A 16,091-nucleotide genomic window follows, 5' to 3' on the forward strand; every position below is an offset into this window, starting at 1 on the left:
CTTCAGATACTTCATCCAGTTCTGCCCCTGAAGCTTCAGGTAATGATGCAGAAAGTGTTAAATTGTTGAGCGTTTTCTGATCCACAGTGAATCATTCACTGAGGATCCAGTCCCAGACTGACCCCCTGACCCACAAAGAACAATCTGTTTGTACCAGGTGAAGCTGCGTTTACACTTTATTTACTGTCTAAGAAGAAGTAGAAGACAAACAGGGCTGGAGTAGTAATATTTATTATTGATCACATATTAATGCTAATACTTTGAAGTCATTGGTGTCCGTCTTTCAGCGTCCCCATAAAGACCTGGTCTAACATAAAGTCAAATTATTATGCCCCCTCATCCATCCTCCTCCTCGAATCAGACGCTACAAACAGATTTATGACACGTTTTATTTGCGGTACTGTTGAGATGTTCAGATAAAGGTTGGGTCCATTTTGTCTTCAGGTCAGTCCAGACTGTAAGTGCCCAGACCCTGATGCCCCCTCCTGGATACAGAGTCTGACTGATGAGCCCTGAACGCCCGGAGACGAGCCTCCTGGTCCCTGAAGGTGTCGAGAGCAGGAGGAACCTGAGCAGGAGGAGAAACAGAGGTGCTCTGAACATTTAATCTTTAATTTACTTTTTAAGACCCAATAAATGATTTTGTCCTCGTGTTTTCAGTCTAGTAACATCTGATATATGATCCCTTCATACTGTTGTTTATATCAGCAATTTCTTATTTACAGCTCCAGCAGCCACAAATCAACATGCTGGTCCATGTGGACCAGTGTCTGAGTCCACCTGCTGAACCTCACCCAGTGTTCCCTCAGTTTTAGCTCTGGGTTTGGTCTCCACCACCTCCTGAGGGAAACCTCTGGCTCTTTAGCTGCTAAATGCTCCACTATGTTCACCAGCTGGTCTCTGACTGTGTCTGTCTGCTGTTTGCTGCTGAGCAGGTAGAGGACTGTGGCTTTTTACAGCTGCTGGAACACTGAGCCCAGAACCAGGTACCCAGAGCCCTGAAGACTGAGCTGACACTCAGTGTGAAGCTGCAGGTTCAGCTGACCAGTCTCTAACACACAAATCTGAACTGTCTCTTGTTCATATTGATCACAAAGACAAAATGCAGGAACCAGCAGTGCCAGGTGTGTGTGTGTGTGTGTGTGTTACCTGTGTGAAATGAGGCAGTTTAAATGGAGTCTGTGTGACAGGCAGAGCTCTGCTTCTCCTCAGCAGACTGGTCCTGGTGTCAGGAATACAACCGGGTTTTATCTGTGTACACATTTAAATGCCTTTTTTAAATCCACCTCATTAAGTTAAAGTAAAGACACAGCAGAAGCTGATTCAGTGTTTGTGTCCCTGAGTCCAGATCCCATCCAGAGACCGACAGCACCAATGAATGTTTGTGAATCCAGAACCTGGTTCAGCTTATGGGTCTGTGCCGTAGACCTCCATTGTTGTCCAAAAACTATTAAAAACCCAGCAGGGAGCCACACCGCTGACCTGGCTCACATGGTTCTTCCTCACCAACAATGGGAGGCCCGTTTGTTTCCAAAAACCAGCTCCAGACTCTGAAGACGGCCGTCACTGTTTACAGGTTCTGGCTCCACTGCAGCTTCTCCCTAGTCTCAGGGATGACTGAGCTGGATTGTGGAAGAAGACAAGCCCCTGTTGTTGGGCTCCCTGCTGTGTTTTTAGTCACCACTGCTTCCCAAAACCAGACACCGGGTCCTTCTCCGGTAACAATCGAGCTTCACTCTCACTGTCTCTTACCCTGTGCAGCTGGTTGTGGTTGCCAGTTTGGTTCCTGCTCAGCTGTTCGTCCAGCCAGCGGTGAGCGTACTGATGAGAAAGGAGGTCTGCCAGAGGAGATGACGGCCTGGTGGACAGACCCATCACAGGTACATCAGTCACCAGCAATCAATAATCAGTAATCAATAAATAATCACGTCTGTGCATGAGTTTCTGACCTGTTTCTGACTCCAAATGTGATGTCAGGCACCACCGGGCACCGTGAAGGCCCGTCCTCCTGTCGCCTGGGGGCTGAACTCTGGGTCTTGGCTCCCCTCTGTGCTCGGTACTGGCTCAGCTCTTTGGACGTTACCAGACCGGACTTCACGGCATTCCGGTTCAGAGACACAAAATCTGGGACAACCAGTGGATGAGGAGCAGAGCCTCCACGTCTGGACTGAACCCTCCAACTGGACAGAACTGACACAGCACAGTGACATGCTCACGAACTACAACTCCCAGCAGGCCCCACTGCACAGCTTTAACAGAAGTGCAGTAAAGTACTTAGTTAAAGGGTGTTGCTACTTCTCAAACCTTGTATTGTCAGGTATTTGAAGCTAACACATGCTAACTGCCATTAGCACAGCCTGGCCTACCCTCTGCCACGCCCCCGTCTTTGAGCGAACCGCTGCTGATCCCAAAAGTGAAATCTGGACCAGGAACCGTCAGTCCTCTGGACCGGGTCTGACCCAGAGGCGCCTGTGCACAGGGGGAAGGACAACATCATTGGTTTCCTCTTTTCACAGCAGCATCACAGTGACTGACAGATGATCGTCCACCACAGTCCTCAGTTTTACTTTTACCTTCATGTGTTGACAGCTGGAAGAAGTTCTCAGACCCTGTACTGCAGTACCAGTAGAAATACCACAGAGTAACAATCCTGCATTCCAAGTGTTACTGCAGTAAATTTCCAACAGTGTCATGATCCAAATGTACTTGAAGTTTCCAAAGTGACAGTCGTCATCGTGCAGAATGAAACTGATTCATCTGTGGCTTTAAGACGTTTGTGTGAGGGAGCAGGGTTTGGACATTTACAGCTAAACGTCATTGAACAGCAACATGAAATCTGTTTATCCAGCTGATGCAACACCCAGAAAACTTTGAGACAAAGTGTTTGTCTGCCTGGTTTTGACTCCAGCACTTTTCCAGACTGGATTTATCACCTGCACACAGATTCTTCTGTTGGCTCTTCCTGCAGTTTTAGACAAACTCAACAAACGAGTCTCTGCAGACGAAGCAGCATGTTCAGGTCTGAGTCTGTGCTGCCACCCAGAGTCCACCTGGAGCTTTCACACTTTTATTCACTGACTTCCTCACAGGTCAGGTGAGTCCACCCCCTGACACTGGGAACACTGGTGTTACTCACTATTATACCACTCTTGTGTTCAGGAAATTAACTCAAATTTCACAGTAAAAGCCCCTCAGCACCTTCACAGCAAAAGCTCAAAGGAAATGGCAAAATCGATATTTATGTCTTTGTTGTGTTGTTGTTTGTTTGTTGTTGTTTGTTTGTTGTTGTGTATGATGTACACGCTGTGCTCACCTTGATGTGCAGCGGATTGGTCAGCATGGACTCTCTGACCACGCCCAGTCTCGGCGACGACATGTTTCCTGTGAGGAAGAGCAAACGGGGTGAAAACCAGTAAAACCAGTAAATGGACACTGAGTTGGGAATGTTTCGTCAGAGAACCGTTTGCTTTAACCTGCGACACTGTGGGATCATGGGAGATGTTGTTTGTTAAAGGCAGCAACAAACGTGATGTTGCTAAAATCCTGTCACGTCATATTAACATGGAAATCAGCAGTTTAATATTCCAGGAAACGGAACATGTCACATGGAAACAAAAATCCAATTCAAAGACAACAAACAATAATATTTGTGTGAGTAACTAATCCTGCTAACGCCCATCAACGTGCAGCACAAGGAGAAACACAAACACCATCTTCTCAAGTTTGACCTGGTTTGTCTTTAACGCTTTAACTAACGGAAACAAACCTTCGCTGTTTCCCTGAAAAACCAGTGACCTGCAGCTTCTTTGGTGGTTTCGATTCTGTGAAAATTAACGTTATAAACTGCAGGAACAAGATTAATAAACCTGAACGTTCCTCCTGCTGCTAATGAGAAAAACTCTTCGCTCCCAAACTCGTTTATTTATTTATTCGACAGAAAAATCACCTTCGTGCGTTTCCGTGTCCTCTGGCGTCGAGCTGCTCGGTTGCTACGGAAACCGGACGCTAAACGGTTTCACAGGAAGTTGATGTTTATTATTTTCCATCCATCATCTGTACCCCCTTAGTCCTAACCAGGGTCCCAGGGATCAGCTGGAGCCTATCCCAGCTCTCTTTGGGTGAAAGGCAGGGGTCCACCCTGGACAGGTCCCCAGTCCATCACAGGGCCACATAGAGACAAACAACCTCACACACTCACACTCACTCCTATGGGCAATTTAGAGTCACCAACCAACCTGTTAGATTAGATTAGATTATTATTTGCTGCTTATTCTGTAAACTCAGACTCCACAAAGAAAGGCCCCTGGGTCCACCGGGATTCAGACCCACAAGCTTCTGTTCTGTTCTGTTGCCACAGGACACAATACAAAACTTTCAAGCACTGCGAGAAATGTAGAATAATGTAAGAAGATATTGGCAAACAATTATATGAACAAACGTAACAAATGATAGATCTATCTAAATGTGGGGGCTCTACCACTTTGTTTGGTTTTCAATTTAGGTAAACAAAGAAAAAACAGCAGCATATCTTTTTAAATTATTACAGACAGACACAGACAGACAGATACTTTATTCATTATAAACATAAACATTTAAACTTCCTTAAATCAGTGTAGACTTCGATTTTCTCATTTATCCCTTTTTTAGCTGCAAAGCCAATGTCCTCTTCAACACTGAGATGTCCGGATAATGAACGCAGCACAGCTGTTAAGGCAGTTTAAGTGTCTTTAGAAAGATCGTCTATTAGGTGGAAGGTTTACACTGCAGGAAAAACTGGAGCCCTCCCCCAGCAGGAGCAAACTATTGCCCAGAGGCCCGTGACGTCCCAACAGGTGGATTTTAAAAATTGTACAAGTTAATTTCAGCGTAGTAATTTTCCCAGCAGCTCTCGTGCTAACGGAAAATAGCACATTAACTATATAAAAACGAAACAACAAATATTTAAAGCCTTAAAGTGGCGCCAGTTTGTTTTATAATAAAGTCTCGTGTATCTTTAAACTGCAGCAGAGAGAATCTGTAATGTGGCTCTGTATTCTCGCGAGTTTTTGTTTAAAATGTACACGTCCTTCCTGGTCGTTGTTTAGGTTCCCAGCTTTCCCTACAGAGTGAGACGTCTGGACTTCCGGATGCAGTAAACACACGGACCAGGTAGCGGGTCTCGGTGCTCATGATTCCCCGGCTCTATCTGTTTCTCGCAGAAACTCCCCAACTCTCTGACGTCCAGCTCTCAGCGTGCCTCCCCCCGGACGCCAGGGATGCTCCGGTTCTGGTTCGAGGCGGCGGTCGTCCTCTGGCTCGTCCCCGGCGGCCTGGGAGCCGCAGCCCGACTGTACACGGACGAAGACCCGCTGGTGATCCTGAGCAGCAGCACCCTGAAGCCCACTGTCAGTAACTCGTCCTCGGCCTGGCTGATCCAGTTCTACTCCTCATGGTGCGGACACTGCATCCAGTACTCCAGCACCTGGAAGACGCTGGCCCAGGACGTCAAAGGTACCGTCTGCTCCTGCACCACCCTCCATTGTAAACGGCAACACCAGACTCCATTCAAAATGATCGTATTTATCGAGTTCCTGGCTAATCGGTGAAAGAGTGTAAAGTCTTACAGTGTCAGTCGGTGTGTTTCCTTTTTCTGTCCCCCTCCGCTTCAGTCCAGGACTAATACAGTCTGAAAATAACCAGTTAATTCCAGTAAAATCTCAACCCTTTAGTCTTGTGACTCAAATGATTGCTTGTGTGTGAAGCGGGTGAAAAGTGGCAGATTTTTGAAGGAAGTTCTGAGCGATGGAGTCTGTTTAAACTGGACTGATAAACTGATTAAACCGATATTCCTGCAGGTTTGTGTCAGAACCTTAATCCTAAACAGAATCAATGACCCTGAGCTGACAGCCGAACCCCCATCACCATTGGAGCAGCTGGTATCACATGTTAGCAGTTAGCTTCATGAAGCTAACAGGTAGTTCTGGTAACGGAGAACAGAGCTCATGTTTCCAAGCAACAGACAGGTGACCCTTCGGCTCAGGTGTCCAGGAAGTCACACCTGAACCACGACTGACGGTGTTTACACATCACATACCACACTCACCTGGGACGGTTGTACAGAGCTGCACCTGCGTTAGCTCCGTCATTTAGCTCATTATCAGACATAACTGGCCAGTTTATTAGGAACACCCCCATGTCACACGTCCACAGAGAGCACTGTGTGTGTATGTGTGTGTGCGCGCGCGCGCGCGCGCGCGCGCGCGTGTTCGTTCAGCTGCACCTGCCACACACACTGACACACCCCCTTCCTTTGTGTGGACCAGCTGTCCCAGTCTCAGACAAAGACCCTGACCCGACCTCCCCCCCAACAGAACACTTTGAATACTTCAAGTACATTTGGATGCTGATACTTTTGGACTTTTACTGCAGTAACAGTTTAAATGCAGGACTTTTACTTTTAACAGAGGATTTTTACTGTGTGGTATTTCTGCTGTTACTGCAGTTAAGGGTCTGAGTACTTCCTGTGTGTCCACCTGTACAGACGTGTGTGTAGGACGTGTGAGAACACATCTGGATGCATAGAGCAGGTGCTAGTGTGTGTGAGCAGATTCGTTGGTCTGAGTCATCTGAGTGCAAACTCACCTGGAAGTGAAGAGTCCTATTCCCCTTTCAAAATAAAAGCTGGGGCTGGAGTTCTTTAATCAGCAGAAGGAGCAGTGTTGGTACAGTTCAGACCTTTGTCCTGACAGCTGCGTCTGTGCTCATTGGTTCCCTCTCTCTGTCTGTGTCTCTCAGACTGGCAGCAGGCCATCGGTGTCGCCGTGCTCGACTGCGCTCAGGAGGAAAACTTTGACGTCTGTAAAGAGTACAGCATCAAGTTCTACCCGACATTCAAGGTACACAGCTGCACTGAGTACTACCTGCAGTACTTCCTGCAGGGAGCACTGTGTCACTGCAGCATCTATTCAAAACGCTGGAACGGTTCTAATGAAATATTACTGTGCCCGTCAGATTTAGCGAGATCCTGGAAGTGTGTGTGACAGGCACAGTTGATTTGTGATGTGTGTGAACCGAAGCTTCAGGGTCAGTCTCGTTAAGGCTGAAACACTTCGGCGCCAGGTGAAAATGAACGTCATGCAGTTTTAAGCGTTAAGATCCAGACGAACAGGATGCAGCCTCTCGGCCAGGTCGTCATTGTAAATGAGAATTGGTTAAAAAAAAAAAAAGAAGAGTTTCTGATCGTAGATCTGACCTGAAGCACTTCATGATGAAAAGATGTTGATGTGTAGTAATCACCGATGTCTGTGTCTTCAGTACTTCCGGGCTCACAGTTCTCCGACAGACGTGGGGACGACCTACAGAGGTGAGACACACATCAGTCCAGTGAGCTCACATGGAGTTTTACTGCAGTATTAGCCCCACTTCAGGGTACAAATACATCACATGCTGTACTGTACTGCTCTGCTTTTGTTACTAGTTCCAGGCAAAATGTACAACATAGAGTCTACATGAATACTGCTGTACTTTTTCTATGATACTACACTGATCTGAGAGTACTGCTGTACTTTGTGTATACTAGCACTCCTATTTCCTTTCTTTATTAAGCTTCAGTGTGTTGGAAGCTTACTCACTGTAGATTTGTGTCAGTCGAAATTCTCACATTGTGTGTTTTTAATAAGTTCTAGGCGTGTTCCAGATGATTGACAGCTGTGACTGGCGGCCTGGTGCCTCTTGTCTCTACGACGCAAACTCTGGTTGGAAAATATGACTCGGGATAGGATGACTTGTTGTGACGCGTCCAGTTACACCTGTGATGTGTGTGTGCAGGTGCAGACAGACAGGTCCAGGCGGTGAGGCAGCTCATGGTGAACATCCTGCAGAACCACACCAGACTGGACTGGCCCAACCACTGTCCTCCTTTAGACCCGCTCAGGTACCAGACCTAGACCAATGCAGCCTGGTGCAGCGTAGTCCACTAGCAGTCCCGAGACCACCACAGTGGTTTTTTAGTACAGTGAATATGATTCATTGGAAGTTTTTTATGTGTATGTAGCTCTGAGAAGCTGCTTCCTCTGTTGGGTCAACGCTCAGATGTCTTCACCGCCATTGTTGTAGAGGAACCAGACTCGTACGTAGGACGAGAGGTGAGAAACAAAGAAATCATGGTAAAGATGATCTTCAAACATTAAAAATGAGAAAACCTTCAGATTAGAATCAATGAACAAACACAATCTGCTCCCCCTCATGACTCCTCGGCCTCCAGAGGGTCTAATGATCCAAACTAACTCCCACCATAAGCTCCTCCTTCCTGCTTTTTGCCCCTCTCATCCCATCCTGTTTCCTGAAGCTACGACGTGAACTATGGATGCCTGGTTGGGACAAAGTGTCCTGTCCAAAGCTAGCGTTAGCTGACTGAGGAGTAAATGTGTCAGTCCAGTAGACGCTCTGGTTCCTGCTAATGTGACCCAAAGCATTAACGTTACCCAAAGCTCCACTTCCTCCCAAACTCACATCAGATCCATTCAGTCCAAAGGTCCAGTCAGGACCATGCTAGGTGGCTAATGCTACCAAACCAACAGGTTAGCTTTAGATGCTAACACATCCAGAAGGAAGAAGGCCCCATGTGGATCCAGTGTGAGTCCTTTGGCTGCTTTGAACCCTCTCCATGTGAAAAAGCCAAAGCCATGTTAACCCTGGTTGTTGGTCTTTCTTTGTCCCACTCTCTCTGGGCTAAAGAATGCCGCCTCTTGGCTCTGGCAGCCACTGGTTCCCACTTTGAGCTGCAGAGACTCCTCCATGGCTGCTGTTGGAAACCACTACTGGCTTCTTCTGACCTTGGCCAGGTGGCGGGGGGGGGTCATTAAAGGAGCGGACTTTGCGAACACAGGGTAGAGAAGCTGGAATAACAACAGAAGGACTGTAGGTAGCAGAGAGTCCTGGGGGGGTAGTATAGCTGAGAGACACCAGGGCCTGGATCTGGGTACCTGCAGGGACCAGACTGGGGACAAAGAGAAATCTGCTCACTTCTGTTTGAACTTGTTTGATGTTTCTTGGATGTAGTGAAGGAGGACATGAAGATAGTTGGTGTGGGTGAGGAGGATACAGGGGATAGGGTTAAATGGAGGCAGATGATTGGCTGTGGAGACCCCTGAAGGGAGCAGCCCAAAGGAGGAGAAGAAGAAGTTGATGTTTAATACAGTTTGGGTTTAAATACACTTCCTGTGTGTGTCAGGTGATCCTGGACTTGCTGCAGTACTCAGGTGTGCAAGTGAAGCGAGCTCTGAGCACAGATCGCCCCCTGGTAGAGTCTCTGAAGATCACCACCTTCCCCTCTGTCTACCTGCTGCACCCCAATGGGACACACACACACCTGCATGTGTGAGTACTGTACTGCGAACGCACACACACACAGTTTTGTTGTTATTTAATGAGTTTGCTTGTGATCCGACAGAAAGGTAAACGTCTCCTCAGTGGGCACCACAGACCTAATGGAGATGCAGAGATACTGAATGAAAACTCATCCTAACCCAGTGAAATGTAAACACACACACATGAATCACGTTCAGTGTGACTTCCACTTCCTGAGGGTCTCATCATCTCTGAAGTCCCTCACAATGAACCTCCATCAATCCACTCAGAGGAAATAGAGGGCAGAGAGTAGCTCAGTCCATGATGGAGAGTCCTCAGACAGTCTAGGCCTATAGCAGCATAACTAAGGGATGGTTCAGGGTTACCTGAAGCCAGCCCTAATTATATGCTTGGTCAAAGAGGAAGGTTTTAAGTCCAGCCTCCTGAACCCAGACTGGGAGCTGGTTCCACAGGAAAAGAGCTTCAGCTGTCAAGACTCTGGCTGCAGCATTCTGGATTAACTGGAGGCCTTTTATGGAGATACTGGGACATCCAGTAATGAGTTACAGTAATCTAGCCTTGAAGTACCTGAGATTCTATATTAGATTCAATTGGTTTCACTCAAAACGTTAATAAACCCACCCACTGTTTCAATCACACCCTTGATCTTGTTCTGACCTATGGCATCGAAATGAAACATTTAATATTTTTTTCTCCAAAATCCTGTTTTGTCAGATCTTTAATAACTTTTGAATTTAAGATGATGGATCATGCAGCGTTTGGAAGAAAATTCCACTAGAGCAGATGTTTATCCGACAACGCTGTTAATAAATTTAAGAAAATGATTCCATCTTTATTTACATCTGAGTTTTCAACATCTACATGAATGTTAAATCTCCCACTATAATGACTTTAGCTGAACTAAGCACTAAATCACACAGGAAGTCTGGAAGTTCAGTTAAAAACTCTGAGTAAGGGACAGGTGGACAGTCCACAATGACAAGCAGAACTGGTTTTTGTTTTTTCCAGTTCAGGAAACTTCCTGCAGCATTTCTCTGAACGTTTCTGCAAACGTTTCTAAAACGTCAGTGAAACAGTTGAGCATTAAAAACCTGCTCTGAGCTGATGTTTGCTAAGAGCCAACATGTGGTTAATAACCATCAGCCGTTCACGCTCTCACTGCAGCATAATTATAGACAGGAACTTTATTCAGGTGTCAGGTTCTCATGCAGCAACAGACAGAAACACACCACAGACATATTAAAGTCCACAAACATGAAGGCACCAGAGAATCCTACACCCTTTAACCTTAGATATAGTAAAAACACAGAAAGTTCAGGTCACTTGAAAATGTAAGGAAATCCTCACAGGTACAGTCACACACACTGTTGATACACACAACATCCCCTTTTAGCACAACAACTGGTTTCTACTGGCAGGAACCACATTTGTTGGTCTGGTTTCTCAGGGAGAAGCGGCTGCGTTTCTTCTTCTCCTCCTTGTTGAGGACGTTACCAGGAGTCCAGCGCAGGTTGATGTCAGACAGCAGCAGCTCAAGCCAGGTGGAGGCGCTACCACACAAACAGAGCCCAGAGATCTGGAGGGAGTTTGACAGGTCAGAGGCCCGGTCAGACCAGCTCAGCTTAATCTGGATTGGACTTGTGGATCCGGAGTAAACCTGTTTCTGTTTCTGCAGGTCCAAGGTGTACACAGCTGATCTGGAGTCAGCCCTCCACTACCTGCTGAGAGTAGAATTGGCTACTCATAGTACCCTGGAGGGGGAGGAGCTTAAGGTCTTCAAGGACTTTGTCACTTTGGTCTCAAAGGTAACAGCAACCATGAACCTGCAACTGACCTGACGCTCCACTGACCAGACGCTCTGAAGGTAACTCCTGATTCATTACCTGTAACTTCTCTCTCTATACCTGTGCAGCTCTATCCAGGTGGGGGTTCAGTGGTGAAGCTGATGGAGACTCTCTCTGATTGGCTGCTCAGTCTGCCGCTGCAGCGAATCCCCTACCAGGCTGTCCTGGACCTGGTGAACAACAAGATGAGGGTGAGACACACAAACAGAGAACTGACACACACACTCAAACGGGGCAGCAGCTGACTTCCTCTTTCCTGTCCAGATCTCAGGTGTGCATTTGGGGGCGGAGCTTCGCTGGGTTGGTTGTCAGGGCAGCAAGGTGGGGCTCAGAGGTTACCCCTGTTCTCTTTGGACTCTGTTCCATGTTCTGACAGTCCAACATGACGCTATGCCCACAGCCCTGGAAAACACAGGTAACCACCACACACCTGTGCTTCCACACCTGTACTGGAAAAACAGTCGGTCCACTAAAACTAAGACACGCCACCGTCCTGCTGAAAGCACAACATTCTGAACAAAATACTCAGACTTGTCCGGTCAAAAATCCGGGTCGTCTGGAAAACAGTCGAACCTACCAGAAGACAGTCATGTGATGACCAGAGTCCTGTGAGGTGGACATCGTAGGTCTGCTGTAGGTCTACCCGGCGGTTAAAGGTTAAACCATGTGACCACTGAAACTTCCTCACGTCGCCTCAGAGAGTCATTTGTGAAACAACAAATTGTGGTTGTGTCTGTACGATGCAGGTCTGGAGGGCGAGACGGCTCCGGTGCTGCAGGTGATGCGTCGGTACATCAGGACCTTCTTCGGCTGCGAGCAGTGTGGCCGACATTTCGAGCAGGCGGCGGCTGCCAGCATGGACCGAGTCCTGGACCGAGAGCAGCAGGTCCTGTGGCTGTGGAACCAACACAACATGGTCAACTACAGGCTGGCAGGTAACAAACACACACACACACACACCTGTGTAGTAGTAGTACTGCAGTAGTAATATTAATATTACTGATGTCCCCCCCCCAGGCTCTCTGAGTGATGACCCCCTCTTCCCTAAAGCTCCATGGCCCAGCCCCTCCCTCTGCGCCTCCTGCCATGAGGAGAAAAGCGGCGTCCACGTCTGGAACCAAGACAATGTCCTGCGCTTCCTGCGACATCACTATGGAGCCTCCAACCTGTCGCCCACATACTCCCTACCCCCCCCACATCCCCCTGCACCTCCTGCAGACCCTGATCCTGCACAGACCGGCCAGTCTCAGGAGGAGCAACAAGGAGGAGTAGAGAGGAAGGACCAGGTGAAGAAAGCTGAGGAGCAGCTGGAGCCTCGACTTGGACAACAGGCTCAGAGGGTGGAGGTGCCAGGGCATGGAGAGGGGGGAGGAGCGGGAGCAGGTCAAGGTCAAGGAGCAGGAGGCGTGTGGATTCTGGGTCTGGGTTTTAACAGCGTGGACATGAGTCTGTGTGTGGTTCTGTACGTCTGCTCCTGCCTCTTCCTCATGCTCCTTTTCTTCTTCTTCAAAGTGCGATCAAGGAGGTGGAGGCTCCGACACTCCCGCCTCCCCGTCTGAGCCGGACCGGGCCCAGACTATTCCACATCAGGATCAGACTGCTTTACACAGGATCAGAACAGGTTTGGTCCAGTTCAAGACTAGGAGTGGACAGAGGAGAGACACGAAGACAAATGTCAAATTTCATCATGTTTTCACATTTTCTTCAGCTTTTAAACCAGCTCCTCTTCTTCTGTGGTGGTTTAGTGATCCATCAGCTCAGACCAACTTCAGTCGGGATTACTTTGATTTCTTAAAATTCAGTTAAAACACATTTGGAAACTGAGGATGAATTCATATTTTATTTGACTGATTTTCCTTAAATATTGTTGTAATTGAACCAAAGTCGAGTGTCAGTTACAGATTGAGGATCATTTTTCTGAACCAGTGTTAAACTAGAGTCGCTGCAGCAGGAGTCTCGGCTTCGTTTAGACAAAAACAGACGGTCAGTAAAGGCAGCACACTGTAAACTGGGTTTCAGGGCCGTTACCGGGACCTTTTGTGCTGCATGGCTGGATTAGCCTGCTAGCTCATTAGCCCGGTGACATGTTAGGCTGCTAGCCATGCCTCTGGGAAAAGCTGATAGTTCGGGTCCCACAGGGACGGACCAGGCTGCAGATGAAAACCATGGACTTTCGGCCTCTGGAACTGGGTTACGTTAGGGGCTCATTAGCATGTTTACAGAAACCTGCAGAGATGAACAGCTTCTTGCCTGCAGCCACAGGCTGGAGTGGAGCATTTGCTGGCATGTGAAGAGGTCAGCGCCAAAAGTCTGACCCTGTCTTCACAGGAAGTGAAAGGGAGCAGTTTTCAGTCTTGTTCCTGGTTCACTTTTAATCCTGGGATTTTCTTCAGCAGCCCTAAAACCTTCTGTAAGGAATCACCTCGAAACCGTTCCAGATTTTAGTGGCTTGGATGTGGAACCTGGTCTGGACACTCAGAGGCCAGGTTTTGGTTTCAGGTCTGTGGGTCAGACCACAACCAGGCTGGGCCGTCTGGACTGGTTCTGACTGGAGTTGTCTTTGTGCCAAAACTTTAGCGTCATTACTGTAGTGGTGATCGATTGATTGATTGTGTTATTGATCAGATCAGTCATATGTTTGAAATGACAATAGTTTATAAAGTTTTATTTAAACACTCACAAAGATTGAACTGAGCTGAAAGATTAAATGTCACAAAGCACATTTGTATTTAAAATTTTGTATGATGCCAGAATTGATTAAAAACTTAGAAAATGAAGCTCAAAAAAATCTAGAAATGAAAATGAAAACCAGCGAGAGTCAAAAAGCAAAGTGTTAAATTAAATCTGACATTTCAAACCTTTACTTTGAAAAGTGATTTTTGATTTCAGATCTTAATTCACAATTTTCTGTTCAGTATTTTTATTTTTCTTTGATTTCTTTTTAAATATTTCTTATTTTTCTTTTTGTCTTGTTTCCTTTTTGATTTAGTGTGATTTCAATTTTAAACATTTTTTTTCTAATTTGATCAATTTTCTCTTCATTGTTTTTAAATTAATCTTAACTGTTGGTGTATTTATCCTTCAGTGACCTCAGCTGTTGATCCTTGTTTTTGTTTCTGGTTTGATTTTATTTCCATAGTTGTTATAATGATGAGGTGTAAATAATCATCTGAATAAATCGTGTTGCTGCAGCTCTGACTGACTCGTGTTTCACTAACAATGAATGTGTGTGAATCCAGAACGTGGTTCAGCTTATGGGTCTGAGCCGTAGACCTCCATTGTTGTCAGAAGACTATTAAAAACCCAGCAGGGAGCCACACCGCTGACCTGGCTCACATGGTTCTTCCTCACCAACAATGGGAGGCCCGTCTGTTTCCAAAAACCAGCTCCAGACTCTGAGGACGGCCGTCACTGTTTACAGGCTCTGGTTCTGGTGCAGCTTCTCTCTGGTCTCAGGGATGACTGGAGCTGAAAGAGAAGTGGGGGAATAAGTAAACAAAATGATTATATCCTATAAGTCGTTTCTGTGATCCTCTACAAATTGGAAATATCTGAGTAATCCTAAGGCTGAAGCCAACATTGAGTGTGACAGAATCAGGTTGAACCGTTTCATTATGGATCCAGTTATTTGAGTCAGATCACTTTAAACACAATCTTCTCACAGCAGGTGCTTCCACAAATGTCGTACTTCTGTTTGGAAAAGAATCAGCAACAGGATGAGGTTCGTTAAACTGCTGGTGAAGTTGAAGTCGTTCCTTTCTAGCACCTACACCTCGTCCTCACAGACACCAGGTCTGTTGGGACGCCCCTTTCAAACAGTTCAGTCCTGGGTCTCTGGCACAGGATTTTCACATTCTTCATGTTTGAATGAGTCTGGTCCAATATGTCTTCTCAGAGTTGACCCAGACCTTCTCAGTCATGCCCCGTTCACACTTATGCTGTTCTTAAATAAATATCGAGACAGTGAAATGTGTCGTGTTCTTGGTGATCTGACCTGGTTTGAACAGGTCCAGATGATTTTTTTATTACGTGCTGATTTATAAAACCACAGAACTGAAACTGTGCCTGGGTCCTGGATTCAATCCAACGCGACACACTGGAATAATACGTCAAATCTTAACTACAGAGAGAGACGACCCTCCTGCTGCCAGGGTAAAGTTTACCTCCAGATGTTGGGTCCTTCCTGTCTGCAGATACGTTCTTTCTGTTGGTGCTTCAATCTTTGGACTCTTCCCTTGGCCTGAGCAGCTCGTCTTGTTTCTTCTTTTCCACAGCAGAGGTGTTGTTGTGTTCCTCAGCTGATGAACCCCACCAAGAGTCAGTGTCTTCTGGCTTCAGTCTTGGTTTCTTCTTCTGTTTTGTACCTTATTTATCGACTCTTCCTGACTCGTTCTTGTACGGGCAGAAGTTCTCTAGCTGCTGAAAGACGTCTCCTACAGTAGACTTCTCTTGTGTCTGAGCGCCGTCCTTATGTTTTTGGTTTTTCACTTCGCTGCACTGATCAGAGCTTTGTCCTTGTCGGATCCAGAGGACGAGCTCAGCGAGAAGCTGAAAGAGACTTGGAAGAACCACAGCGCCAAGAAGAGGAGTCACATACGTGGGCGGGGTGTCTGTTTCCCAGGACATGTAGTTCTGTTCCAGCTCAGAGAGGAACTACTACCCTGGAATAACAGGCTCATTTGTTTTGCATAGACTGGGACTCAGTGGAACAGCTGCAGCTTCATGAGAAGCTTTGCACAGAACATCAAGGCTGCGTGTATTACAGCCCAGTGTAAGAACTGTGGTTCTGAGTCCACGAGGCAGGGAACATCGGTTTCATGCTGCAGTTCATTCTCAGATCAGTTCCGGTTAATAAGGAACAAGTTTAACCAGTTAAACTTTTCCAGACTGTAGAGCCAA

The 16,091-nt window shown here is 46.8% G+C and overlaps 2 protein-coding genes across 3 annotated transcripts; one reads left to right on the plus strand and one right to left on the minus strand.

The window, feature by feature from the left end:
- Positions 1-215: 215 nt before the first annotated feature.
- cfap77 (cilia and flagella associated protein 77) lies at positions 216-4,000 on the minus strand. 2 transcript variants are annotated; one of them, XM_026321894.1, is made up of 7 exons: positions 3,947-4,000; positions 3,314-3,381; positions 2,367-2,469; positions 1,950-2,190; positions 1,753-1,858; positions 1,150-1,251; positions 216-568 (listed from the first exon to the last, which is right to left on the minus strand). In XM_026321894.1, exons 2-7 carry the CDS (start codon positions 3,374-3,376, stop codon positions 446-448), a joined length of 738 nt encoding a protein of 245 aa, XP_026177679.1. In that variant the 5' UTR covers positions 3,377-3,381; positions 3,947-4,000; the 3' UTR covers positions 216-445. The 2 variants fall into 2 exon arrangements, with proteins under 2 accessions (XP_026177679.1, XP_026177680.1); XM_026321895.1 differs by lacking the exon at positions 3,947-4,000 and adding an exon at positions 3,767-3,940.
- Positions 4,001-5,085: 1,085 nt separating this feature from the next.
- Positions 5,086-14,383, plus strand: qsox2 (quiescin Q6 sulfhydryl oxidase 2). The gene is made up of 12 exons (XM_026322196.2): positions 5,086-5,490; positions 6,775-6,875; positions 7,294-7,342; positions 7,807-7,912; positions 8,033-8,123; positions 9,212-9,357; positions 10,796-10,942; positions 11,024-11,153; positions 11,261-11,383; positions 11,457-11,607; positions 11,939-12,127; positions 12,210-14,383. The coding sequence occupies exons 1-12, from the start codon at positions 5,256-5,258 to the stop codon at positions 12,749-12,751; spliced, it is 2,010 nt and encodes a 669-aa protein (XP_026177981.1). The 5' UTR covers positions 5,086-5,255; the 3' UTR covers positions 12,752-14,383.
- Positions 14,384-16,091: the final 1,708 nt, after the last annotated feature.

Source organism: Mastacembelus armatus, chromosome 9 (assembly GCF_900324485.2).
Source record: "Mastacembelus armatus chromosome 9, fMasArm1.2, whole genome shotgun sequence".
Taxonomy (NCBI): domain Eukaryota; kingdom Metazoa; phylum Chordata; class Actinopteri; order Synbranchiformes; family Mastacembelidae; genus Mastacembelus; species Mastacembelus armatus.